General features: G+C 41.5%; 1 protein-coding gene across 13 annotated transcripts in view; it reads left to right on the forward strand.

Annotated features, from left to right (window-relative positions):
• Window positions 1-27,539, forward strand: part of LOC138627109 (neuronal cell adhesion molecule-like) — a 57,662-nt gene that overhangs the window by 22,603 nt on the left and 7,520 nt on the right. For 8 of the 13 annotated variants that reach the window (XM_069709215.1, XM_069709213.1, XM_069709219.1 and 5 more), the window contains 25 exons: window positions 2,624-2,674; window positions 15,695-15,881; window positions 16,416-16,433; window positions 16,822-16,927; window positions 17,319-17,512; window positions 17,732-17,854; window positions 18,130-18,300; window positions 19,654-19,765; window positions 19,886-20,070; window positions 21,055-21,186; window positions 21,396-21,539; window positions 21,698-21,809; window positions 22,042-22,208; window positions 22,371-22,518; window positions 22,638-22,762; window positions 23,131-23,160; window positions 24,097-24,198; window positions 24,445-24,642; window positions 24,739-24,809; window positions 25,052-25,277; window positions 25,501-25,616; window positions 25,893-26,100; window positions 26,692-26,814; window positions 26,942-27,118; window positions 27,345-27,377. In XM_069709215.1, the coding sequence (XP_069565316.1) occupies window positions 15,788-15,881; window positions 16,416-16,433; window positions 16,822-16,927; window positions 17,319-17,512; window positions 17,732-17,854; window positions 18,130-18,300; window positions 19,654-19,765; window positions 19,886-20,070; window positions 21,055-21,186; window positions 21,396-21,539; window positions 21,698-21,809; window positions 22,042-22,208; window positions 22,371-22,518; window positions 22,638-22,762; window positions 23,131-23,160; window positions 24,097-24,198; window positions 24,445-24,642; window positions 24,739-24,809; window positions 25,052-25,277; window positions 25,501-25,616; window positions 25,893-26,100; window positions 26,692-26,814; window positions 26,942-27,118; window positions 27,345-27,377 (3,115 nt within the window). In that variant the 5' untranslated portion in view covers window positions 2,624-2,674; window positions 15,695-15,787. The remainder of the gene's footprint in view (window positions 1-2,623; window positions 2,675-15,694; window positions 15,882-16,415; window positions 16,434-16,821; window positions 16,928-17,318; window positions 17,513-17,731; window positions 17,855-18,129; window positions 18,301-19,653; window positions 19,766-19,885; window positions 20,071-21,054; window positions 21,187-21,395; window positions 21,540-21,697; window positions 21,810-22,041; window positions 22,209-22,370; window positions 22,519-22,637; window positions 22,763-23,130; window positions 23,161-24,096; window positions 24,199-24,444; window positions 24,643-24,738; window positions 24,810-25,051; window positions 25,278-25,500; window positions 25,617-25,892; window positions 26,101-26,691; window positions 26,815-26,941; window positions 27,119-27,344; window positions 27,378-27,539) is intronic. The other 5 variants (XM_069709220.1, XM_069709224.1, XM_069709225.1 and 2 more) reach the window with 3 other exon arrangements.

The raw sequence follows: 27,539 nt of genomic DNA on the forward strand, positions 1-27,539 counted from the left end.
TCTGACTTCGGACCAATCACAAATGTTAGAATACAGCGATGGTGCACTTGGTAATTATTGTTGGAGGGAACATTTGCACGTGGAGAGACGAGCCTTGGCATTAACACTGGCTAAATCCTCGACAACTGTAACACACAGGTAGGTAGGTAGGTAGGTAGGTAGGTAGGTAGGTATATACTTTATTAATCCCCGAGGGGAAATTTTTTCGCCACAACAGCATACATACAGGAGCAATAATAGAAACAATAGAATAAAATAATAATAGAATAGAATAATATAATAGAAAAGCAATAAAATAAAAAATATAAATATAAAATATAAAATGCACAGTACATACAGTATATATACAGTACATTAAATATCTATATATATTATATACAACAAACCAATAAACACAGTCAACATATATATATATATATATACATACGGTACAGTATATATCTATATATATATATATATAATATACATATAATATACAAGCAAGAGACCAAGAAACACAGTCAACAGTGTTATTGTACTGTGATGGATTTTGCCAGAGGTGAGTTATTGTAAAGTCTTATGGCAGTGGGCAGGAATGATCTCCTGTATCTGTCCTTGTGACAGCGGAGCTGGAGGAACCTTTTAGAGAAAGTGCTCCGCTGTCCCTGCAGCAGGTGGTTGAGAGGGTGGACAGGATTATCCAAGATGGACAATAGTTTGATCAGCGTCCTCCTCTCCACCACCTTTTCCAGACTATCTAGTTTGTAGCCGATGATGGAGCCGGCCTTCTTAACCAGCTTGTTGAGTTTGTTGGTGTCACCGGCTCCAATGCTGCTCCAATGCAGGTAGTGGAGGGGAAGGAAAATGTCGACTGAAATAGTCAACCAGTGGCACGTTTATAACAACATTTTACATCCGCTGAGTCAGGCCAGGCTGATAGTTCGCGTACGGGCATAAGAGCATCCCCCTGAAGGAAGTAATTACATGTGTTACCCATAATGTTGAACTACTGTATTTCTTTGAGAGAGACTGCATTCGTCGTTGCTGCATGGCAACCTTCTCTTGTCTCTTCTTTTGTCTCCATGGTAACGTCCTAGCGCATGGGGTCAGCTGTGCTGGGTTTTGCTCTTCTGCCACCTCCCAGCTCTCCTCCTCTCTCTTCTTATACCTTGTCTCCAGCCCCACTCCCCCCCCCCACTCTCCCCTTTCTGCGCTGTGATGATGAAGCGCTTTTAGATTTGCCACTTAATAATACATGTTTCTGGACCCTCCTCTTTATTTTTTCATGTTCTCTCTCTCTCTCTCTCTCTCTCTCTCTCTCTCTGACACTCTTGTTTCCATCGACCTCCTCTCTGCATCTCCTGCCACAGTTTTCTGATGTCTTGGTGCATTCCTGTCTCCATTCATTAACATCTCAGACCCCCCCCCCCCACCTCTCTCTCTCTTGCCTCATCTGTGTCTGCCCCCTCTTGTCTCAGTTCAGTTTGGTTCAGTTCTGCTGAGATAACATCAATGCAGCTGAGTTCAAATCAGATCTGTTCATGTTATATAATTCATTTAATTCAACCTGAAACAATATAGATTATTCAATCAGTACATTTTCATTTGACTTCAGTTCAGGTCGACTTAAATTCAGGGTCAATTTAATATTATGGGGCTGATATTGCACATTAAAAAAAATAATCTCCCCCTCTCCCTCTGTGTACATCGTTCTGCTTTCATGGTAACGGGTCATGGTGACGTGTTGGGCTGGGTCACTGGAGTTTCGCAGGGAGCTCAGTGGAGAATCCCCCCCCACCACCACCACCACCACCACCCTTTTTTACGTCACCTGATATATTCAAACAGCTCAACCACGGCCTATTAATGGCTACTCATATAAACCACCATCGTTCTCGTCTGAGCTAACTACTGTTTTAATGGCTTCACCTCTAAATGGACCGGCGTTCTTTGTCTGTCACATTTGTTTTGCTAATGTGAGATGAATAGAGAGTCTCTCTGGAGATTAGGATAATGCATTCGCGGTCACGAAGGGAAGCCTGTTGGGGGGGCACCATGTATGTCTGTGTCTGTCAGTGGGTAACCTTTCATTTGTGTGTTCCCTGCTGGAGGTAAAAGTAATAAAACTGACGGGGGGGGGGGGGTTGGTTATTGATTGAGGGGCCTCGTGTTCAGCCTGACACAGTCATTTACTGGCTATTCCCAGGCGGATGTGTCCATGTACTTGTGTGGTGCTTGTGTGTGACACTGGCCTTGTAAGATGAAGTAATTGAAGTCTGTTAGCTTTGAGGATTAAATAAATCCCTTTGTCAGTTTTTTTTTTTTTCATTACCTGCATTTGGTTGCTTTCATGAGAATAACTTGTTTTCAAAGGGATGCTGGTCCTTGTTTACGTAAATAAAAGCTGTGATAGACTTTGACTAGACATTTCTTAGCCAAATGAATTGTAATAACAAAATCACTGCTACATGAAGTCAGACTGGACATAATGTAGTTGTTGTATAGCTTTTATAATGTTTTGTTTTTCTTTCCTGGTGGACACTTTATTTGCTAATCCTTCATAATAGTCAAGAGTGTACACCGTTTTTCTAATCTTGGCTACAAACAACCCCATTCATGTATATTTTCCTCTTCTTTGTTGCAGGTTTGAAGATCCATCTGAAGACAGACAGCTGCTGAGATTTAATCCCCTCGGGTGAGTTAAAATTGTCTGAGTCTACTTTCAGTGCTCTGCGATTATCCTGTTTTTGGTAACACCCAATTTCTTTTGAAATGTTGATTTTGATACTGTTGTGTTCATTGGTATCAGCTCAGGGTACAACCAACACCATCTGCATACAGTACAAAGGCTTCAATGACAACAAAACCTGCTTATAAAGAGCCTTCTCTCATTCATAATGCCATTGCAGCTGGTTCATTGTTGCTTCTTAAGTTCTATGTGTTTACACTGATGATACCGAATGTGCCAGCCAGCTTTTCCTGCTGGGTTTTAAGGTTGTGATCAAATTCCTGACATGTTTTGTGTTTTAACACCAATTTTTCCTGATGTCTTGTCTGGTCTAGTGCATTTCATCTTGTGTATTATTAATGCATTTTATCTCGATAAAAAAAAGCTTCTGTTGTGTTATGTTCAGTATCACCCTGAGGGGATTATTACAATCTAGTTGGATTCAATTATCTACTAAATAGTCCCACATTAGATCTGTTTCTGACAGAGCTACAAAATATTGTTGTGTTTGCACATGAAATAACTTTTTGAGGACGTCCTAAGCTTTTCAAATTGTGGCTGTACTTCAAATAAGAAAGGTCAGTCAGCATGGATGAAAAGTGCTGAGTGTTGAAGCGTGACTCGCTGCTGGCAGTGACTGATTTATACCCTTTGCAGTCTTGGCTGTGGCCTGTTGTATCTGCAGTATGTTCAGTCAACAGTCAGTTAGATAGCCAAGAACTGTACATTAACGTTGTTGTAACTTCTGTGTGGCTGAGGTTGAAGTTGTTTAGGCTAGGTTTATTATGTGGATTTAAAAATAGGGAATTTTCATATTTACAACGACAGTCATTTTAAAATATAGAGTACTTCTGCACTCACATATACAAGTGTTGCTACGCACAGTGGTTATCCATGGATGTAAATCACACAATAAATATGTTATAAGGAATATAATATAAGGCATGCATTAACAAACACATGACCAGCCACTAACACACAGCACGCTGCATCCACCTTGTAGAAAAGCCATGAAACATATTTGTCAGCAGGGAGCAATAGTCGGAGTAAGTCGAGCACGCTCAGCAGCAGAGTATTACATAACACATCACTACAGTGTTTCTACCTTCCATTACTCTCATTGTTACCTGAACAGTCCCTGGAGAGCACTCTACTATATTACACTGAGCCATAATTTTAACAGTGAGTCATTATCACAGCAGTTTATTTTACTGAAAAGATGTCATGGAAAAGTGGTTTAAATTCAGTTAATGTAGGACGTGATGATGGATATCCTCTTCTCTCCCTGCCCTCCTCCAGCTTCCTCTCTCCTCCTGTCCACCCGTCTCGATGAGTAATCCTGATGAACAGATGGGTGGAAGAGAAAAAAAGAAGGGCATGCCAGCTTGTTGCGCTGCTATAACACTGTCAATCAGTCCCCTCCCCCTCTCACCTCCTGCCCCCCTTCCCATCTCGCCGTTTGTACTCTTGTCAACATTTCAGCCTCCTTTGCCTCAGTGTTCCTCTCCTCATTGTCTCTCCTTTCATCATTTTTATTCTGATATTTGGCTCTCCCAGCCCTGATGGCAGCTCATTCTCATACCAGAAACGACCCCTTCCAGAAAAAAAAACGCGTGAATTTCACGTGTGCAAAAACTCATGTCATCACACGTGACCACATGACACATGTGGAACATGTATCTTGCCCATAGGAAACATGCTTTTGGGACATTTTCATGGTGTAATGTGTGAAGCCCATTTAGATTCCCTAGCGAAAACCTTTCCACATATTTTCCCCATGTTACTATATGTTGCCACATGTGGTGATCATGTGTCATACACATGGGTCTCGTGTGGAAACGTGTGTGTTAACGGAGGAAGTCAGGTGACGTAATATGAAGAGTGACAAAGTCTGCGTATGGGGGCAAACACAGGACCCTGTGGTCATAGGACCCTAAGGTCAACGGTGGCCTATTTGAACATAAATGTATTTCACGCGGGTAACATAGTTTATGTCATGTACCTACGTATGATGTAAGATGCATGTGCACTGCTACATGTTATTGAGGTTGAAATCGACTGGTTGTGTGATTTTTGGTACGAGGCCGTGTTGCCGATTCTGTTTTCGGTTGGCCCATTGATCGGCCTGACAACGTGACTGTCCATATGACCATCCACCACCACCACGGCAACCACATACATGGGAAACTTAGCCATACAGGTTTAACAGTCCTGCCTCGAAGGATAAAACACAGTCGCATAGAAAAGCATAGAGCCACACACAGTAACTCATGTCACAGTAAAGCCCAGAGTCACGCACCAAGGCCACGTGCATCTCTCTGCTCGTCAATAACTTTTACCTGGCAATAACACCCGGGGAATACAAATGAGACTTGGCTTGTTTACAAGCCCAGCTGGATTTATGTGTCCACTGTCACATTGTCACACTGTATCAGAATGAGACTGACTATTGATTTCAGGTCCTTTTATTCGACATGCCCGCTGCATTTCAAACACACTTTTTTTTCCACAACTCGCACAGTCCCACCTGGGAGCTGCACACACCGCAAACGGTCTTCTTCAGCCGGTGCCTCGTACAGTGGATCTTTACCAGTGAGCTACGAATTGTCTCTATTTAAATATAATTCAGTTTTATTAGCATCTATTTAGGGTTTGAGAGTTAAAAAGCTGGCGCTGGTACACATTTTATACATATATGTAGAGTAGACCACTGGAGGTACTAGACTCGGTCAATTATGCACTGGCATAACAGGTGATGTCAGTTTGGAGACAAATACACTGGTTAGATAAGATGTCTGGATTTACTATGTTAAAATACATGACTGAAAAGACAGCAGTTGTTGGAGGAATGAACATTAGTAGGGCTGATTTATTTGTACAGAATTGTGTTAGGTTTAAAACATTTCACTGATTATTGGTCAACTCGGAGAGGATCTTATGTATGTTTGTGGCAATAATTGACATTTATAATCAATTTATGAATGCAGGGAGTATATATGCTGTAAATTGATTGGCTATCAAATTCTGTTGTTACATGTCAAGATTTTATGAGGGGTACTGAGCATCACTTGCTCTACCTGTCACGCACCATCACACACACACACACACACACACACACACACACACACACACACACACACACACACACACACACACACACACACACACACACACACACACACACACACACACACACACACACACACAGAAAGAAAATGACTTATGGATTGAGCCACAGCATGGCCCTCAGCTCTGGCTGAGCCCGTGGCTTTTGATGAGATAACCTTAGACAGGCGAGACATGCACTCAGATACACACACACACACACACACACACACACACACACACACACACACACACACACACACACACACACACACACACACACACACACACACACACACACAAATTCATGTGTGCACATGGGCGCGCACACACTAATTTGTGCACATGGGTACACACCTACCCAAACAAGCCGCGGGCAGCCAACAAACCGCCTGGCAAAATGTCCAAATGTCCATTTGTCCAGATATCACAGCGTTATAATTGGATGCAGCTAATTTTAATGGCAGCTATCGTCATGGATTTTAATAAGTTACACATGGACGAGTCCTCTGCTTTGTTTTAAAGCAATTATCATCTTCAAACCCATTTCCGGTTTTATCTTTTAACGTGTAAAAAAACAAGTTTTTTGTTATTGTGACCTCTTCCTTTTTGTTTTAAAATGCAGCAGTTTCTTGTAGTCCTTTGTCAGGCAGCGGGAATGAGACCTTCAGAGGTGTCCCAGCTTCCTATTTTCTCACCTTCTGAGAAAACTTTTTTTTTTTTTACAGGAACATGCCTGAAGCAAAGCTGTCAGGATTCACTCCATGCCAAGAAAGGACTGCTCACATTCCCTGAATAGAAAATAAGGGGAAAAGGAAATAACAATAAGACTCTTTTTTTTTTTTTTCCGGGGTCAAGTTATTCCTATCAGGGACTTTGGAGGGCTTGGGGAATCATGGGAATTCACTGCAGTAGGTTCAATTTTCAAGAAGTTATGGGGGAAAGGTCAGCAGATCATCAGCTCACACAACTTTCATACAGGAGCCATTTTACAATGTGGCATCCCTGTTGAATCATAGTTACGTGCTGTTCCCTGAAGCTTTAAATGTCAGTGTCAATGTCAGATGTATGATGTAATGATGCTCATACATCAGTATCATTAAATAACACTTTTAATCCCCAGCCAAACTATCCAACCAGTGTTCATCCCAGGTTGGGAGAAGGGTGGTAGAGCCGGGTCAGCTGATGCTCCCTGACCCATTCAGATGCACCACTGATGAGGGCACAAAATGTAATTTTAAGCCAAAACGAAGACAGCTGAGACCAAATGTCACATGTTTCAGCAGCTCGTGTGCCAAGTACATGTAATGACGATCAAATGTAATGCTTGTGGTGGTCAGTAATGCTACCAAATCACATTTCGGAGCCCTCAGATGTAGTTTAATGGGTTTTTTTTCATTGTTATTCACCTTCAATGAGAGCCTGGCTAAATGTTAAAAAGAAGGTTATGGATTAGGAAAACACAAATGAAAATATGACCATACTTCCAAAACCCCACCCACATCACACCACCAGTTTATTACTACATTTACATTTGCCATTTTGCACAAATTTGCTGACATATGTATATTTTATAGATATGCAAATTACACTGTCCCTTGCCTGTGATGAATCTTGTTTTTCGGATCGAGCAAAACTGGTTAGAAATGCATTTTCAAATTAATATTGTATGAGTTTGAAAAACCAGGTCATGTACATGTAAATAGTCTCCATCATTACAGAGGTACCCGGTGGCGCTGTGGTCACATCTTTTATTTCCGTAGGTGTCACCTTGTGCCCTAAAACACCCCCTGCCATTTCAGCATTATCCCAGTGGTAAACAACAAGGAAGAGGACAATAGCTCCCACGGGTCAGTGTTCGAGGTGTGGATGGGGGCAGCCGTGGCCCAGCGCATGCTGACCATCAGCACTTCACAAAGCCTCAGAGTAAAGCAGGCGCTGGGGGATTCTGCGGATGGTGCTAGAATAGCTGACCCTAAAAGGGAAGGCCCTATGTGTGTGTGTGTGTGTGTGTGTGTGTGTGTGTGTGTGTGTGTGTGTGTGTGTGTGTGTGTGTGAGATAGTTGTTGTGATCTGGTGGCTGTGGGTGATCCGGTTTGGGGGCTATTGGAGACAAAGGGCCTGCCAGTTTTGTCTTTTCATTGTAAAGAAGTGGTGTTAGCGGAGTGAAAGCGCCTCTTACATTAACTTCCAGTGTGGCAGACCAGCTTCTGATGGAGTCAGCAGTAAATCATGAGCCTCTCTAAAAGCAACTCTACCCTTTTGACGAGTTGCTGGTTCCGATTTTGACAAGAAAACCAAGGTAGAAGTAAGGCATGCTGGAGTGAGCAAGTTTATGTGGAGCATATAATATCTGCCCTGATTAAAAAAAATAATCAAGTATACAAACTGATCAGTGGAGGATTATCTTTGGTGCATGCTGTGTAAACATTTTCCTGGAAAGTAATACAGTAATCAGTAATACAAGTATACCATTACCTCACCCTCTATAGAAGCTATTGTATTTTTTACAATGAACTCCACACCTCAACCGTGCATTTGCCAGTGTCTAATATCTGTTTGACAGAAAACACACCTTCTCTAACACCCTGCATGGCTTCACTTTAGCTTTGTTTCCATTGCTCATATAAAGTCTCTACTTACCCTCCAAGTTAAGGAAAAGTGCAACCTTATCTGTCTTTTGTGCGAGGCGTAAATGTGTAAATGTAAACAATACTTAAGTCTATAAGACGATATGCTACACACGTGAATAGAATATCAAAGTGGATTTGTGCGGGAGTGCTACCTGTTGTTTTCTTCTTTCCACATCAAAAAGTCCAGTTGAGGCTTTGTCCCAAAGATCGGGCATTTTCTCACCTTTGTTAGTAGTAGATTGTCTGGCTGGTGTGTGTTTGTCGGGCAGGCAGAAATAGACAGAGCCAATAAAGTTATCAAATTGACAGATACAGAGACGGAGACTGAGAGTAGCTTGACGTTTCCTAGTCAGGGTCAGGCCTTTTCTAAGATGTTTACACAGAGGACTGGCCGCTTAGTGCGTCTCTCATGGTATGCGATACATCTGTCTGGTATTCGTTGGCTGTGCTTTCATTTTACATTCACTCTGCACAGACACTGGAAGAAGCATTTTTAAGTTCAAAGACTGCACCAAATGTCTTACAGCCTTGCAACTTTGTGAACGTAGCACAACAGATATAGAACATTTAGCTGCTTAAAAGTAGAATATCAAACTCAGGAAGTGATGGGGACAAAAATCTGAGTTTAAGGAGAATGAACGTAGGACTTTAATTCATCAGGTGGCCAGAAACATGAATCCAGTTTGTCATTTGAGTGTAAAAGTTGATTGTTTACACTGTTGCTAAGTGTGCAAAAGTTGACCAAAAAAAGTTCTGTTCAGTTTTTTTTTACTATAGCAGTACCGCTGGGTAATGCTTCTTTTATAAAAAAAAAAAAAAAAAAGAAAAAGGAATATTCCCTGATAGAGTGACACTACAGTAGGATACACTTTCCAGTGCAGGATCAGTTGTGAAAGTACAGCGAGACATTGAGGTAAATTTCTATCCTCAGGCACTTGCTGCACAAAGGCAATTGTTCAGTGTTGTAAGCAAATGATCTCTGTGTGGTCTGCACTGCTTTTGTATTCGCTTACAGGAAGTGGTCTCTCCTCCTTTTTATTTTTCCAATGTTTTTTCAGTAGCGCGATAGCTGGAGATTTTCGTCGCAGCTACCGGTATTATTTCAGTTTAGTTTTTGTCACGGTTTCATGGGCATTTTTGAAGAAGTTCACATGCGCATTCCTCTTCTGGAAACCCAGGACGGATGAACAAAATGCAATTTCTGCTTTCTCGAATACCAGCGGTTAAGTTGCAGTGGTTTGCGGTTGACGTTTTGGCTGCATTTCATTTCTACCTTCCGTTTCCACCTCACATTCTGGTGACCAGGTTATCGGAGACACTCAAATCACAAGAGGGCCACTGCAGTTCAGTACAGTGCGTCTCGATGCATGAACTGACTGGCTCCACAAAAGAGTGAAATATTGTCCTGAGAGACTGCAAGTTTTACTTTACAAACTGTCATACTGGTATCATTTCTGTATTAGTAGTGATGTATCCGTGTACTAAGTTGCAGACGAGGGAGCGTGCACGCCAGTCCAGCCTGGCTGAAAGCAGTCTGACTCAGTCTATTGTCTCAGAAATATCTCTGTCATCGTGATTTGATGTGACTGCAGATGATTGTGTGTCCCCCCCCCCCTCTAATTCTCTTCCTGCTTCCCTTGTCCTCCTCCCTCATCTGTCTAGTCAGGCTGTCGTCCCTCAGTGTGACTGAAGGCTATGCAGTGACCAACTTAGCAAGTTGCTTCTAGGTTTGCAAACTCAGAGGCAGAGAGACTGTTGGGTTTGTGTCAGCTTTCCTCATGTCATTTTATGTCATTTTAGAAATGTTGATGCTGAATACAGTGATCGCTTTTACCTAGGTTCATTTTAGTGAGTAAACCTGAGTTCAATGTCTTGGTCAAAAATACTGAATCCACACAAATGGCAAAAATTGGAACCGTTTGTTTTCGCAGGGTTTGAACCTGTCATCTCTCTGACAAGTCAGCATGTCACCCAAGGAGAAAGAAGGTTAAAAAAAAAAAAAATAGGCTCTCGTGTGTGCTGAATATCAAGCTACTCCTCGAAGCCAGTTAGCTTAGCACAATAGCTAGACGGGAAATGGTTATCAAATTAAGATAATTCATCTCAAGCTTCCCCAAACCTTTTCTTTAGGCTGCAATGTTTTTACTGTGAAGAGCTGCCACACGCACTCGCACGCAATCAGCTCGGTCAAAATACACAAAGCAAACGAGGGAATAGGTCTAGGCTGAAGGTCAGTGTGTGGTGTGCATAGCAATCGGCATACTGGTGGATTACATTTAGGAATGCACTTGGGGTGCAACCTCACCTGTGAATAAAATGGTTGTTTTTTTTTTTGTGCTCACGGTATATATGTTGTTGTGCTGCAGTGAAATATTGACTCACCTGTTAATGAAGACTCCGAGTATATCATTACAAACTCACACTATTAAGATTGAAAGGGTGACAGCAGTGTGAGGATATAGCGGTTTGCATTGACTTTTTGAGGGGTACATATATAAGATATCTGCCATCAGGATCCAATAAGATGTCCCTTTACAACATGTGCTGAAGACGTTCCTGTTCAGTCCGCAGGAAAAAAAAAAAAAAGAGTGTCAAATTCTCTAAATGCTCGAAATCTACTGTAACATGTACACACGAGTAAGATCGATGTGACAACCCGACTGCGTCACGCTCGTGGGCTTAGTTTAAGAAAGAGTTTCAAAACACAAAGTGACACATTGAAATAGAGGAGGGAAGACAGAAAGCGAGTGAAAGATCGAGGCAGGACGGAAAGGCAGAGCTTCAGGGGGACTCTTTTGACCTCTGGGCTTTGACCCCTGAGTCAGTAGGAAGAGGATGAGAGATGACCTGCCCAATAGCCAGATTCATCCCACTCACCCTCCTCCGTTGAGTCCTCTTTGTTGTCATCGTCTGTGGTTTTCTTGTTTGTAGCCTGTGAGAAAATGAGCAACGAGAAATCATTTTTTGCCCATTTAGCTTCAGGAAGAATGGAAGGCTGTGCACGTATGTGTGCGTAATTGCGCTTTTGGGACTATCTTTGGATGATATTGCTGCCAGACAAATGTCTTCCGCCACACTGCACAGTACAGCCTCACGGCGTCGCCTTTACCTCTGAAACATTTCACTCAACAGGCGCCGTAAACGCATGAACCTATTCGCCGTCGACCGTGCACCAAACAGGTATGAGAGAGTGTTTGTCCTCAACGCTTAAAGGTTAAAAGTTCACTTCTATAGCGCGTGATCAGGCAAACCGCGCGCTGTATTACCAACGTGAACATCTAAGCGATGGGCCAGTTAACAGCCAGTGACATTCAAGCTGTTGAAATATGGGCTGACATTTGCACACGGAAGCTAATTTGATGTACGTGTGCGTCTGTTTTCTGTTTGTGCTTATGCTTCGGGAGTCATCTGTGGGAGTTTCCTCTCTGGAGATGTTACCCAGGTCAAGACGTACAAACAGAAACACAGAACAGATGAATGAAGGGTTTTATTTTCATGTTGGAGATTTTGTTTTTTTTTTTTTTATGTAATAAAAAAATATATAAAAATAACTAGAAATTATAGAGAAATAATTTGCTTTAAAGGAATAGCTTAGGGAATACTTTTTGCTTTCCATCGAAGTTAGATGAGAAGTTATATGTCCACTAAATATACAGTTAGAACCAGCAGCTGGTAAAAAACGGCTGGCCTATTTAGTAACTTTCATTTGCGGTTCTTCTGCTGCCTTGCTGCCTTACTTCAGTGATGAGCTGACGTTACTGTTGGTTAGATTTTACAAATCTGCAGGCATCTACGAAGCGATGCTTCCTCATCATTCCTCTCAGTTGGTTTGGTATCATGAACATATCTATTCAGAAAGAGGCTCACTAGTCATATTCATTTTTAGTTGGCATAGAGAGCAGTTGTCTATCTTACTGACAGGGCAACGGAGCATATCCCCATGAAGTAAAGCACAAACGTTTGTGTTTACACACCGAAAGCTTTGAATGTAGCAGATCATTACAGATAAATTATGTCATGCTCAAATGTGTTCAAATAGGACGTGCGAAGAAGGTTGGTTGGGCGTTTCTTCAAAGACCAGCAAAGTAACTGATGTTCACAAATTACAACCTTATTTTTCTCTGAGGTTATATGATTTTTCTCCTCTGCTGGCTTCATCTCTATTTATTGTTGATTCTCTTCAATCACCATCATCTCATCCCTTCTCTTTTTGTAATGAGTGTGTTGAGCTTCACTGTGTCTTGGCCTGAGGACCAGCACAGCGCAATATGCCCTCTGTCACTGTGTGTGTGGGTGGGTGGGTGGGGGGTGGGGGGGATCTCTGTTGTAGCAGCAGGAAGCATTATTGTAATTAATCTGAAGATGGGCCATTCTATTTGCATAATCATATTTCCTTTTTCACAATGAGAGTAGAAGATTTTGCATGCATGGACTGCATCTAAAGCATTCAGTTGCGCGGCCTCCCCCTGTTTGTCTTTCCTCTCCATTAGGGAGCGTAATATCCAATAGGACATGTCAACGTAATTAGCTGTGTCCTGGGGTTGTATTAGCTCACACACTCTGCCGAGCTCAGCTGCATAAAATGTAACACACTGCTTTCTGAGCGTGTATTCATTACCATACTCTCCCTGTGTCCTCAGACATGCTCCCTCCCCTGCAGAGGGGAGATGCAGCAGTGAACCCCACAGTTTAACCTTCAGGTGTCTCTGAGGACTTGAATTAAAGTCCAGTTAAGTCATTGTGTTGTTTAAATATATTGCTGTTACTTTTATATTATAAGAAGGAAGAAAAAAAAAATGGTCTCAAAAATATCTGAATTGCTGTTTTATCTCAGTTAGCTTGAGGGGCGTGTCAGTATCTATGATTGACAGCAGCTGGCAGACTGACAGAATATGGGTGTTGCACCATAAGACAGAATAAACTGTTAATTAATTCATGTTAGCATCGAAGCCTGAAGTGAAACCAACTTTCAAACCCAGCAATGCCACAAAATGTGCCAAGCTTTTCCAAATAAGGCCCCACTGCTCTCTTTGCTGTATGAAACTACATGCTCTTCAAATTTCAACAAAATATATTCCATTTGAAGTTTAAACTATTGTAAAATGCACAACTTTTAACTGACAGATTTTTGGGCAAAATAATTTTGATGTATGCTGCCCACTAGAAAGCAAGAGTAATTCCTAAATGGTGGTGCTACGGCTTGGACCAATTGGGAAGCCACTGTTACGTCACCAATAGGTTTGTGAACTGATGTTTTGAGGCCTTTAGTCTGGCATTTTAGCAGTTGCCGTCTTCATTTTTCTTGGAGCCAGAAGTGGCCATATTTGGACAAGCTGGGAAGGAGCAAGAGGTGAATCTGACCCGCCCACCAAAACAGGCAACCGTACTGCACCTCAAACATGTCAATCAAACCAGGCACTTCAAACATACCTCTCTTTAAGGCCTGATATTTAATTAATTATGGAATTATTTTCAGAAGGACCACCAGAATGACTTATATTAAAAAAAAAAACTCATCAACTTCTCATGAAATACAAAGTCAATACATTTTTTTTGTACGAGTCTATTGGAGCCAGAGGTATTTTGAAGCCAGCCCCTCGTGACCCTCAGTGGTGTTTCACTTTAAGGCACTTAAGGCACTATGGGCTTCACCTTTCAGTCTGTGAGGCTACATCCATTGTTTTAGACAGTTTATGACTTGGACAGTAGACGTGGTGTACAGCTCATACAGCAAAGAAGAGATGAGCGGGCTCATGTTTGCAGCTCTGTTTCTGTCGGGTTTGTGGATGCTAGATTTAAATACTGTTTTGTGCCTCAGGCAAACATATTGACAATAGTCACTTGCCCAATCATAAAAATACTTTGGAAGATGCTAATTAAATGCTGACAAAACTGTCGGGCTCAGTGTGACCGTCTCCGGTACCTTGCCAATGACAGTACACATGTAACCAAAAATGTTTCATTTTATGTTATTTATCTCCCTGGATTAACAGAGGCCATAATGTATATTCTGTAAAAGAGACATTTGTCAAAAACTATTTATTTACAGGAGTGTGTTAATGTCATTGATGCAGCAGTATATCGTAAATCGGCTAATAAATTAAGGCCTGCTAATGTACACGTGACAGAGGTTTATGCACACTGCGAGACAGAGGGTAATAAAAGGAAAAACAACAAACACATAATTTCCAGTTCCCCGTGGCGTAGTTTACAAGAGCCCATTAATGCCAACATGATTTTGTGCGCCTGTGACGGCTGTACGCATCAATCTGCATCTCTTTGTTGTGCACCATACAACAGAAGATAGCGCTTGTGGGCCCGCACTCATGTGTAACTCGGTCCATATAGCACACTGACAAGGATGCTTCCGCCGATAGGGTGCGTTTGTGCACGCATGTGCCAATCTGTGTCCGCGGCAGAGTCGTGCTTGTTCTGGCCGAGCACACTCGCATGCCATATGTTTACAGGCAAGCACGTGGTAGACTTGGCATCTCAGTGGAGCACACGGGCTGTTTGAGTGGCTATTCTGTCTCCAGAACAATGTAACGTGAACGCGGCTAGCACCAAATAAGTCCACAAGAACTGCAACTGTACCTAAACATTTGAGAGTTTGTCTACTTTCGCAAAATATCGGACGCAACTGGAGTTCGTCGGCCCCGAGGAGCTCAGTGCGATGTACAAAAGGAAGCGAGGGCTGCACTTATGTGTATGTTAAGCAGCTGTGGCTCATTGGGTTCTTCATCACTGGTCAGGGTAAATATGGAGGGAGGACGCACATTCTCATTGCTTAAGTTGTTTAAGTTACAAGGACAGGAAGCAAGTTTGTTTTGACTTCTCCTCCTGCCAGAGTCTTTACATTGGCAGAGTGATGGCCTTAGAGAAGCCGCTTGCAAGTCTCGACTGAAAACACATCACTCAGGATATTGAGCCATGAGAATGTAGGTAAACTTCACAGAAAAATGCAACACAGTAAACTTTACATTGTCGCTCAGACTAAATATTTACACCCGTTTACCTATAGTTCATTTTACAGACTGTAGATCTCGTAAACATTACACACACTCCGTTTAAGACCTTTGTGTCTGAGAATGTTTTACACTGTTCGTGTGTTCATGTCTGTTGATTCTGAAAAGCTTTGACACACCTATTTGCCAATAATGTAGCCAAAAATGAAATAAAAATAAAAACAGAATAAGTAATATATATATATATATATTTTTTTTTATCCTTTCTTTGCACCTCTGTGTAGTGTGGATTCAGACTTCTTCATCCTGTCGACCACCCTGACTCTGCTGTTGAACCTGGGGAAAAGGTTTTCATCGAGACACAGACGCACCTGAACATGGACAGGAGTAGGAAGTGGTTGACAGGCTTCGGAGTTGTGCTATTGACACTCCTGAGTCACATGACTTCAGCACTTGAAGTACCTCTTGATCGTAAGTATTATCCTCATCGATATTACATTTACGCGCACCATAAATATCGAACATTGTATTTCTTTTCTGTAAATTGAGGAAATGTTTTCATGCTCTGTGGAAAAATAACAAAAATTGAATCCAAGACTTTTATATGTTGGGGGTACAATGAACATTTCTGACTCTTAACTAACTAACTGTACCGGCAGAGAGGGTTTTCTTGTATTTCAGCTTTGCATGTTTCAAGCATGGGATTGTGGTTTTCAGTTATGAATTGTAATTATATTTTGAAGGAAATCTGTTTACTTTAATATCACGCATAATGTGTGAAATTTTACCGTCTTCGACTACTTTTCTTGCATTCATTGCACCTGCTGCTGATTTACTCGCCAAGAACATTTGTAAAAAAGCCGAGCGATCAGGTGCAATTAAATGCTTAAAAGTACCTGAAAGTGCGACTGTTTCACCTGATCCTGTTGTTTACTCCTTGCAAAAACTAACACCTTTCCTCAATATTCTATTACTGTGGTACGGCATGTCACGGTGGACAAAAAGCTAAAGTACTGGAAGGATGTAAGTTGGCCCAAACACTGCTGTGACTTCTAGAGTGGAGTTTTTGCTTTTGAATTTGCCTTTGTGTGGTTTTAAGGTAGTGATGTGCATGCGGTTATTTCAACACTGTAACTGTACAGAGTGACTCGCTTGCTTTGGAGTGGTGCTTAGTAGATGTCAGTTCATGGGAGGGTAAGTTTCCTCAGATCGGGTTTGAGATAGCGGTTGTGTGTTTGTTTGCAGTGAGTGTTTTTCAGCTCCACATGACTTGATTGTCGAGTTTGGCTGAAGGTGAATGCGTGTTGCATGTTGCTTGCGCAGCCTCCGCTTGAACACATCCAGCGTTGTCCGGTGTATCATGTCTGTCAACGTGCGTGTCTGAACTGTGGCTCTGTTCATGTTTCTGCAGTGCCCCAACCCCCCACTATAACACTCCAGTCCCCGAAGGATTACATCTTTGATCCGCGGGAGAACATCGTCATCCACTGTGAGGCCAAGGGGAAGCCTCAACCCAGGTGAGAGAATCCCTCCAAACACTTACTGAATCATTTACATTTCAGTGTCATGGTTCATCTCTGGTAAATTATAGCTCTGTTTCTGGGGGCAACGTCACCTGGATCACCATAGCAACTGTTGTCTCGGAGACCAGGGGCTTGAGAAACACACCTGGAAGAGTGAATCAGCCACAGATTTGCCACCAGCCTCTGAATCAAATGAGTTTGAATCCCCCGAACGTCCCGCTATGAAATCAGTCATTTAAATCGGTTAGCAGGAATAAAACACAAAAAAACATGTTGATAATTTGAGTAAACGGACCATACGATGCATGCAATTTCCTGTTTGGTGTGTTTCCTTCTTGCCTCTACCACGGAAAATAAAGTGACATTTGTTGTTTGTTGATCCTAGCTTTTCGTGGACGAGAAATGGGACCCACTTTGATGTGGAGAAAGATTCCAAAGTCCTCCTAAAGCCCGGCTCAGGAACTCTGGTTATTGACATCAGTGGAGAAAAGGCTGAGGCATACGAGGGAACGTACCAGTGCACAGCTCACAACGAGCATGGTACCGCTGTGTCCAATAACATTGTCATCAGACAGTCCAGTAAGACATCTCATTATGTTCAATTACATTATTTCCAAAGGTTTTTGTAAATCCAAATAGATTCTAAGGAATTGAGCGCCATGTACATAATGCTAAGTTATTTTTTTACACTTTGAAAAAGTGTGGAGCAGCTAAATGCAAATAAGAATATATATGATCTGCAATATGTTTTTCCCGGGGAAGCTTTCAGTGCCTTTGTTTGATGTTTGTGACTCACAGGGTCCCCCTTATGGTCAAAGGAGAGAAATGAGGCCATTGTGGTGCAGATAGGGGTCTCCCTGGTGCTGCAGTGCCGACCCCCTGCTGGGCTCCCCCCACCTGTCATCTTCTGGATGGATAACAGTGAGTCATCTGCATGTATACATGTCTGCAGACGTGCACGGTGCAAGGACGACTGAATGTCACATTCATAAACAAGAGATTGCATATTTAAAACAGCATTCAATAACTATATACAATATTGATTCCATTTTGACCCACATATCTTATAATTGAATAGAATTGATGAAACAATTACCTGACCCTATGGAAAAGTAAAGACCTTTTTTCTCATAATTCAAACAAGCTTTTTACACTGATAGACTCTTTGTTTTCTCTCTTGCTTCCTGCCCTTGAAGACTTTCAGAAGCTGCCACTGGACAAGCGAGTGTCCCAGGCCCTGAACGGAGACTTGTACTTTTCCAATGTTCTCCCAGAAGACACCAGGAATGACTACATCTGCTATGCCCGCTTCCCCCATACACAGACCATCCAGCAGAAGCAGCCTATTTCAGTCACTGTGCTGGCCAGTAAGTGGAAACACTGAACAGGTCGATATCAGTTCAAATAAGCGTTTGATGTTCATCACAAATTATTTCTGGACTGAGAGCAGTTTCAGTATTTCACTGTATTATATAATCACTTTTTCACATTTGTAGTGTTTTTTTTTTTCTCCATGTGATAGATCTTGTGTTTCTCTTCGGTTTCCTTATGTTGCTCATGTGTTCTGCCTTTTCTGAACTGTATTGATGGGCTTCTGGCAATATTTGATTTTACAATGGCCACAGCAGTGTGACAGTACTTTGAATACTCAGGGAAAGGGCCATTGTAAAGTAAAACATTGCCTGTTTATTTCCTAGTTTTGCATGCTTATGATTTTCTGTTATATTACAGTGGAAACAATGAATGAGACTCTGGCTGCGTTATACAATATCACTGGTTTCTTTAGTGGTGAGTGCTGCTGGTTTATTTCCATTCAGCCCCATCAGTGTGAACCCAGCCCTGTTTTTACCCCCTGGCATAACCATAATCTGACATACACACTCACCTTTAACGTAGCTTCAATTCCCCTTCCCTGTGATTATATTAACATTTGCCGTTCTGTGGATTTTTCCCCATTTCATCCTTATGCAAATTGAAGATATAATGATAGAGAGAGTTAGACAATCCTGTGAGTTTTGTCAGCTTGAATAAAACTAAAATGCAGTTAATAGCAAAAGTCTTAGTTGCCTAACATGATTGAACAAGCCTCAAAGCTTAACATATCAGCTAACTGCAACTCACCTGGAATGACCAACTTTAAATCATTTTTTTTAGGATGGCCACAAATATATAGTCACTATTATTCTAATGTGGCTTTGCTCTTCTTTCACCTCCTCAAGTGGAGGAGGATTATTTGTTATTTTCTGACCTTTTCTGCAAAGTAATAAGGAAATCTAGGCGCTTCCACGAGGAACTTCTGAAGGATGTGCTCATATGTGTGTCTCGGGGTCGTTCTCTGCAAAGATCCCCTACGTTGCCATAGCAACAAAAAGACTCTCTCTCTCTCTCTCTCTCTCTCTCTCTCAGGGAGATCCCTCTTGCTCCCTTATTCTCTCAGATGTAGTTCACGCTGTGTGTGATGAAGCAAAAAAACAAACAAACAAAATATACATTGTTCTGGGTCATCAATCACTCACTCATTTTCTATCCCTTCTATCTACGGTGGCAAATCCCTTTCCATCAACAGTGTCCACGTTTGTTCTCCACAAAAATGTAAATGCACCCGAAGTTACAGTTTCACTTCCTGAACTGCTCGATTGTAAACGTTTGGATAAGAACATCTTTCAGGTGTGATGTTTTGTTCTGGTGCTGATCGGGTACTTGTGCTCTCGCTTGTTCAGACAGCCCAGAAGGGGAGCGTCGCCCCGGTTTTATGATGCCTCTTGGCCCTACCAGCACCAAGATGGTTCTGAGAGGGGAGACTCTGGAGCTAGAATGCATCGCTGATGGCTTGTAAGCTCATATCCTGCCACCTATCTCATCCTGTTTACTCTACCAGATGTTGCAGTGTGAAAAAAAGAGGTCGGGGCTTTCACGACACTCAAAACGTGTTTGACGTTGTGTCTATGATAGGCCCACTCCAGACATCTCCTGGCAGAAGGATGGAGCTGAGCTGCCGAGCAGCAGGATGTCTTTCCAAAACTTCAAGAAAACACTGAAGATTTCTGATGTGAATGAAGCTGATGGTGGTGACTACCGCTGTATAGCCACAAACAACCTGGGCACTGCATACCATATGATCAAGGTCACTGTCAAAGGTATGCAGATCAAGTCAAGTATTTTATTGTTGCATTGCAATATTTTATTGAACCAACTATTTTAATGGTGTACTGTGGAGAAATTTCCTTTTTATATTACATCAGAATATGTCAGTTATTTTGGTTTGTTTGTCTGTTTTTTTTGTTTTTGTAAATCAGTTAAGAACAAGGAAACAAATCTAGTAGCAAATACAAATTAACATTCACTAAACTAATTAAATAATGGGGCACATTTAACATGGATATTTTTTTTCTCCAGATGAACCTTTTTAAAAATTCACTGGACAACTAATGGTTCTCGTTGCTAATTTGCATCTCAATTCAACATTTGGGTAATGTTAACTTCAAAAACTGTTTTGGCACACCCTAAAGTCTAGTGACAGGTGTCCAGGATTAAAAAAAAAAAAAAAAAACACAATGGGGAATAAAATACCAGAAGGCCAACACTGTCCATCACATAATCTCACTTTTGTGGGCAGTGTTTTGGTCCTCAGACCTACGGCCATAATTTATAGTCTGTATGAATTTTGCCTTGTGAAGGATCATCTGGTTGATAAAATATAAAAAAAGAAATATTTGAAATATCCATCACGATTTTCAAATACCATAGTGACGTTGTTACGTTTACTCTTTGTCCAGCCAACAGTCCAATTAATTGACAAATTGTTTCATCTAAAATGAAGGTATTCTGGTGTGGTTGGATTGAATAAAGTTGGCAAAACAAAACAATCCACTGAAAGCTGATAGAGCTACGAGCTGTTGATTCACAGTGGGATCAGTAGTACTAGTAACACGTCTCAATTACAAGAGTGGTTGAATGTTAAAATAGAAATATTTCACAAGACTGCTGCATTTTAATATCACATTTACATACATGCAACCAGTTCTTCCCCCTAAATTAAGCAACATACAAAGTAAAGTGTTTTTGTTCATATTCTCTCAAGAATCTCGCTCATTGTCTTCATTCTTGTTCATCCTCCCCAGCGGCTCCTTTCTGGGTCAGCGCTCCCAGGAACCTGATCCTTGCTCCGAATGAAACTGGCATCTTGACTTGTCGAGTCAATGGAGAACCCAAACCAAAGATTAGCTGGTTTGTCAATGGAGTTCCCATAGAGAGTGAGTACAAAGGAAGCATGCTTTCAAAAACATGTGACATTTTAACTTTTCTCTAAAGCACATAAAGGAGTGTAGAAAACAACTTGCAATGGGAATTGAACCGTCACTTTTTTTTTTAAGGTTTGCAGTGGTGTGCAGATTAAGAGAAAAATTAGGAGATCAAATAGCAGAAAATGATATTTTCTTTTCTGTCTCTGGTCTTGTGCTAGATGCCCCTGAGGATCACAGCCGCAAAGTGGATGACGACACTGTGATTCTCAGCAATGTGCAGTCGGGCTCCAGTGCTGTCTACCAATGTAATGCATCCAATGAGTTTGGATACCTGATGGCTAACGCTTTCGTCAGCGTTCTTGGTGAGTTCAAACATATTTAATCAACATTAGGGTTGACTCATATTTTGAAGGAATGTGGGAAATTCAGTTTGAGGTTTTATTTTATTAGAACAATCTGTTTTATTATTATTTTGTATTATTTTATTATAACAATGTTGGTTTTTTTTTTCTCCCAATAGCTGAACCACCGAGGGTGCTCACGCCACCTAACCGAGTGTACCAGGTCATCACTAACAACCCTGCATTACTTCACTGTGCCTCCTTTGGCTCACCAATACCAACTATCACATGGTAAGAGTCAAATCAGTATGTCTGGGACTTTAAAACTATTTTCTGTTCTTTTTTGTTTTTGTTTTAAATTAAACATCATTTACAAAATAATAAAAAAAATAAAAACAGTCATTTTCAACTCTGCTGCATTTTGATTCAAAATGTTATGAGATTTATACATTTCCACGTACATTTTTCTTTCAATGCTTAAATCCACTATACTATATCTGTCTTGTTTGTTGTTTCTATGCAGGTACAAAGACAGTAAGATCAGCATTCAGAATGGTGACCCATATGTGATCCATGAGAATGGTACACTGGAAATCCATGTGGCACAGCCACTAAATAGCGGGAAGTACACATGCATTGCCACCAACAACCTGGGGCTCAGGGAGAACCATGTCTACCTGGAAGTTAAAGGTCAATATGGTCACAACTGAAATAGAGCTACTGGTGGTACAACTTGTCCTACTGAAAAGACCCCTAAAGCTCTAGCCTTTATATTTTAAGTCTCCTCAGCCATTAAGTTCTATTATTTATTCGTGTCAACTGTGGGGTTTTTTTTTTTTTTCTGTCTTCCAGAGCCCACCCGGATCCTGAAGCAGCCGGAGTACAAGGTGGTGCAGAGAGGAATGAGTGCTGTTTTCGAGTGTAAAGTCAAACACGACCCTTCCCTCATTCCCACCATGACCTGGCTTAAAGACAAGGGGGAGCTGCCAGACGATGAGAGGTACAACAGACCTTGACATTGTACACATAGTTTTAACCTCATTCATTCATTAAATCTTCACTCAGTGGAAAAACATGACGCGATTTAGAAAAGGTCACCTTGCTTGTTACTACTTTCAGGTTTGAGGTGGACATGGACAGTCTGACCATAAAAGACGTGACAGATGAGGATGAGGGCACTTACACCTGCATGATGAACACCACCCTTGATCAGGACTCAGCCAGTGCCATGCTGACTGTTGTCGGTATGTTCACCCCTTAATGCATTAAAACTCTCATGCACTCATGCAGTGTTGCAATCGTAAAGGAAGATTTTTAAATCTAATTTTTTTACATCGTCTTCTTTGTTTTAAAGAAATAGAGGGAAACGTGATACATTTTCTGACATATTTTTCCCTTCTTTCCTGCTCCTATTGTTTGTTTTTTCAGGTTAAAATCCCATCTCTGGTCTTTCAAGGGCACTAAATCTATAGTTTTTACTGCAGAAGGCTTTAGATATATTCCTCAAATCACATCACCAAAGTGATTTTTCTGCTTTTTCCGCTGACTCTTAAATGTCTGTCACTAACATCTAACCCTCTTCTTGCACTTTACTCTCGCTTCGCACTGTCAGAGGCAACTCCTACTCCAGCGATTGTCTACGGTAAACAAACGATGTCCACAGTGTGGCATTTTGTAGCTTTCATCAACTTTACCAAGCCATCGGTTCTTTTTGTAAAACAGTTTGTAGCTTCCATGTTCTCTCGACTTTTATTTTGTGTTGCCAGGGCTTGTTCTGTTACGCATTGTAACATTTCGTAGTTCAGTCTGGTTTAATATAGAGTACGTGTCGCAATCTTTTTTTTTTTTTTTTTTTAAGTTTGAATTCACCATTAATCGCCAGTATTTGGAAACTGCACAGCATGGTGCGTCCACACAGGTGCTTCCACTTGATCTGCCTGATTATACCTCTTTTCAGTGGCGTGTCCATATGCAGGTGATTGGCATATCCCTCGTTATCTAGTCTGGTAGCGCCACGTTAACCTTCAGTCTAATCAATCAGAAGTGAAAACACCTGTGTGAGTGTTCATCGTCTTAAAATGTTTATTTGCACAAATTGATGCACCTTTTTTAATGCAGCAATAGGAAACCTTGTTCTCCCCATAAAATGCTTAAAGATTTATTGTTAAATGAACAATTAGAGGTTATATTTTTGTCCGGAGGGGTCATAAAGCACCAACCATTTTACTTTTGTCATGAAATAATACAGGTAAAAAAAAAAAGTATTGTACAAACATACATGTGCTCTATTCCTTTGGTTAGTTAATGCTTTATTTTATGGGGCATATTCACAATGCCCATAAAATAGACTCTTAACACTAACAACAAAAGCCTGACTTAAGGTCAAAAGCCACAGCACACATAAAAATGAATTACATTAATTATCATTTGCAGTGTTTTGTTTTTGTTTTGTTTTTTTATTCAAAAAATGTATTGTGTCATTGTCAAACTTTCTGCCAAACCAGTAACATAAACTGGCTGTATTTAATAGAGAGAGACAGATTTTTCTGTGGTCCTAAGCTCTCTACTGTCTTTGCAGAGAAACCTGACCCTCCGACTGACCTGGAACTCACTGACCAGACAGAGAGGAGCGTTCAGCTCACCTGGATCCCAGGGGATGAACACAACAGTCACACACAGAGTAGGAATTGCTCAATGTTGCTGCCTGCTGATGCAGCATTTTCTTCAAACTATGCTGCCACATTTAAGACGACAAATAATTTCCATATTAGAAATTCGTTAAGTCAGAATCCATCAGATAAACAGAGGGTTTGGGCTTGTGGTTGTAGTAGTCATGACCAGTCAAATATTTTTTGCCTTGTTTCTTTGAGGCTTTTTGTCCACTGTTGAACACATTTTTGAACTTTAAATATTTGATATCTTGCAGAGTTTTTGATCCAATATGAGGATATTCTCCACCAGCCCGGAGTTTGGATCAACCTGACAGAAGTTGCTGGCACGAGCACCACAGCGCAGTTACACCTCTCGCCGTACGTTTACTACTCTTTCAGAGTGCTGGCTCTGAATCGCGTGGGCTACAGTGGGCCCAGTCATTCCTCAGCCCAGTACAGAACCAACCCTGCAGGTAATAATCATGGTCCCCTTGCAGAAAATAATATTCAGTTTTGTGTTAAACATTTTTAAATTAAATTAAGTCCTGATTTTTTGGGGTTTTTCCCAGCTCCTGATGAAAATCCATCTGGTGTTCAGGGAGTGGGAGTGGAGCCTGGGAGCTTGGTCATCTCCTGGACAGTAAGAAAGCTTTGATTGATTTGATTTTTAGTCACTATGAGCTGACTGTGAGCTACGTGTAGTGTGGCTCAAATATAATGGTAGTCCCATGTCTCTATAACACGCAACCATCGGTATTAGATAGGTCTCGGTGTCTTCCACGGGAATTAAGGTTACATGGCAGTGTTTTTTTTTTCTTTGACAATGAAGAAGTCTTAATATTTCAGTGTTATTTATCAGCCGTTAAAAATTATTCTCTGCAGCCATTGACAGGGTTCCAGTGCAATGGGCCCGGTCTGGAGTACAAAGTGCAGTGGAGGCAGAAGGACGTGGAGGAGGAGTGGTCGTCAAAAAACGTGGCCAACGTTTCTCAGTTCATCGTGTCTGCATCCCCGATCTACGTGCCCTATGAAATTAAAGTGCAGGCTTTGAATGATTACGGCAGCGGCCCTGTGCCCGAAGTAGTGATTGGGTACTCTGGAGAAGACTGTGAGTGAATATAGAATATAATTAGCTTTTTTGTTAGAAGACGATGAAGGAAGACGGAAAAGTTTGCATGTTGTTTGAGGTTTCAGTGACTGGCGCTGACATTATATTTTGCCCTTTTTGTTTTTAAGTTTTGTGCAGTAGGTTAGTCAGATATATGTATACATCTGAGTTGATGATATGTGACACTGATTAACATTTTTGTATCCCTCTCTCTGTTTGGCAGTGCCTTTGTCTGCACCTGATAATGTGCAGGTCATGGTTCATAACAGCACACTCGCAGAAGTACACTGGGAGCCTGTATCTTTCCCCTCAGTCCGAGGACAACTACAGGGATACAAGGTATGTTTTGATTAAATGATAGCTCAACACACTTAAGTGTTCTGTAAGATTTTGTAAATCCTTGCATGCTTACTCGCTTTAGTTTTTGCCCCCACACACTAAAAGTGAACCATAACTCGGCAACACCAACCCCATATAAAAAAAAAAAAACATATTAAACTTCCTCAGCTCAGCACGTGAGCCCCATCAGATTTTGACAAAATGAGCACCCTCTAGGAAGGGGGAAACTGTAAAACAGCAACATATTCGACTAAACTCTTAGTGTGTTTCTTCAAGGTATTATACCGTCGTGAGCGAGGCCGGCATGAGACAGAAGAGGACACGGAACAAGAGGAGCAAGTTTTAACTTTCAGTGGGAATCGCAGCGAGGGTCGTCTACCGGGCCTCCAGCCTTACAGTGTCTACAGCCTCTTCATTAAGGTCCTGAACAACAAAGGAGAAGGGCCTCCCAGCCCCAGCAAGACATTTGAGACACCTGAGGGAGGTGTGTATGGCTGATGCAGGTTTTGAGCATCACGCATGTAGAGAACTGATCTTCTTGTCTTGAAATTTATGTTGCATGTATTTGTTCTTCTGCCACTTTTCTGCCAAAAATATGCAATAAAAGGATGTTTTGTCATTATGAAATTTAAAGGGGTTTAGAAAAGGGGTTGTGATGCTCTCACACACTTAACCAAAAATACTTTGGTATACTTTAGCAGCTACCTCCAAAAGTAAATTGGTCACCACACTTTGAATGTTATTGCACCACTTAATCAACATCTTACTAATATCACACATGGTGTGTATCTTGTTTCCATCGTTAATCATACTATCACAGATCACATCCCGAACACCCTAGCAAACATGTAGCAACCCCCTTGTTATGCCCTAGCAGCTGGAATCCCCTTACCAACCTATTTATGTCCTTGAATTCTCATGGAAAAATAATGTGGAACAGCCCTAATAGTCATACAGACTCACGCAACCCCTCATGGCCAATATCCAATGCACTTATATGGTATATTAAATGTTAAATCCCACCAAAGGTATTGCATGCAACAGACCCTGACCCTGGTTCTGGTTCTATTTTTAGTTCCAGGGCGTCCTTCTTTTCTGAATGTGATCAACCCCAGTTTGGACAGTCTCACTCTGGAATGGGGTCCACCAATGAAGAGCAATGGGCGCCTCACCGGATACACTCTCAAATACCAACCAGGTAGACGTAGCAGTAGCCCGACAGATTATTTGTGTATTACAACAGTAATATGCAGCGGTTGTTAATATGCACCCTTTTTTTTTTTTTTTTTCTTCCCATTATTGATTGTTTCTCTTGGTCTCTGCAGTCAACAACACCAGTGAACTGGGCCCAGTCAAGGTCATGACCCTTCAAGCCAACGAGACCACCATTACCCTGAGCAACCTGAACTCCAGCATGCTCTACAAGTTTTATTTAAGTGCACGGACAATCAAAGGCCCCGGCCCCATCGTCACAGAGGAGGCCTTCACAGTCATGGACACAAGTGAGTCCCGTGTTCATAAGCAGCAAGTTAAGAGCACAATAGGAAGAAAAAGGTCAAAGTCTCTACATCAACCGCCTCAAAGCCACCATAATAAGGGTCAGACTCGCAGTGCTGTGACAGATATGAGGGTGTCGATGAAATGTACATCTATAACGAGGCTCTACTGCATTCCTTACTCAAGATCTTACACCCCCTCCATCTCTTTCTCTTTCTCTTCTCCCTCAAGCTCGTACTCAGCCCACTGTAGAGACGGGCAAAGGTAACTCGAGTTTGCCATTGGAAGCATCTGCATGCTAACTATTTCATCAGATATCGGAAACCAAAACAGACCTTAGTGTAGATATCGACATCCCTTAATTTCTGCATGTTACTTAGTACGTTTGGAAATTCCCTGTATTGATAAACGGGATTTAAGTGTGAC

Source organism: Brachyistius frenatus, unplaced genomic scaffold, assembly GCF_029030835.1.
Source record: "Brachyistius frenatus isolate BFR_SWC_R1_liver_20210118 unplaced genomic scaffold, ASM2903083v1 Contig_81, whole genome shotgun sequence".
NCBI lineage: Eukaryota > Metazoa > Chordata > Actinopteri > Embiotocidae > Brachyistius > Brachyistius frenatus.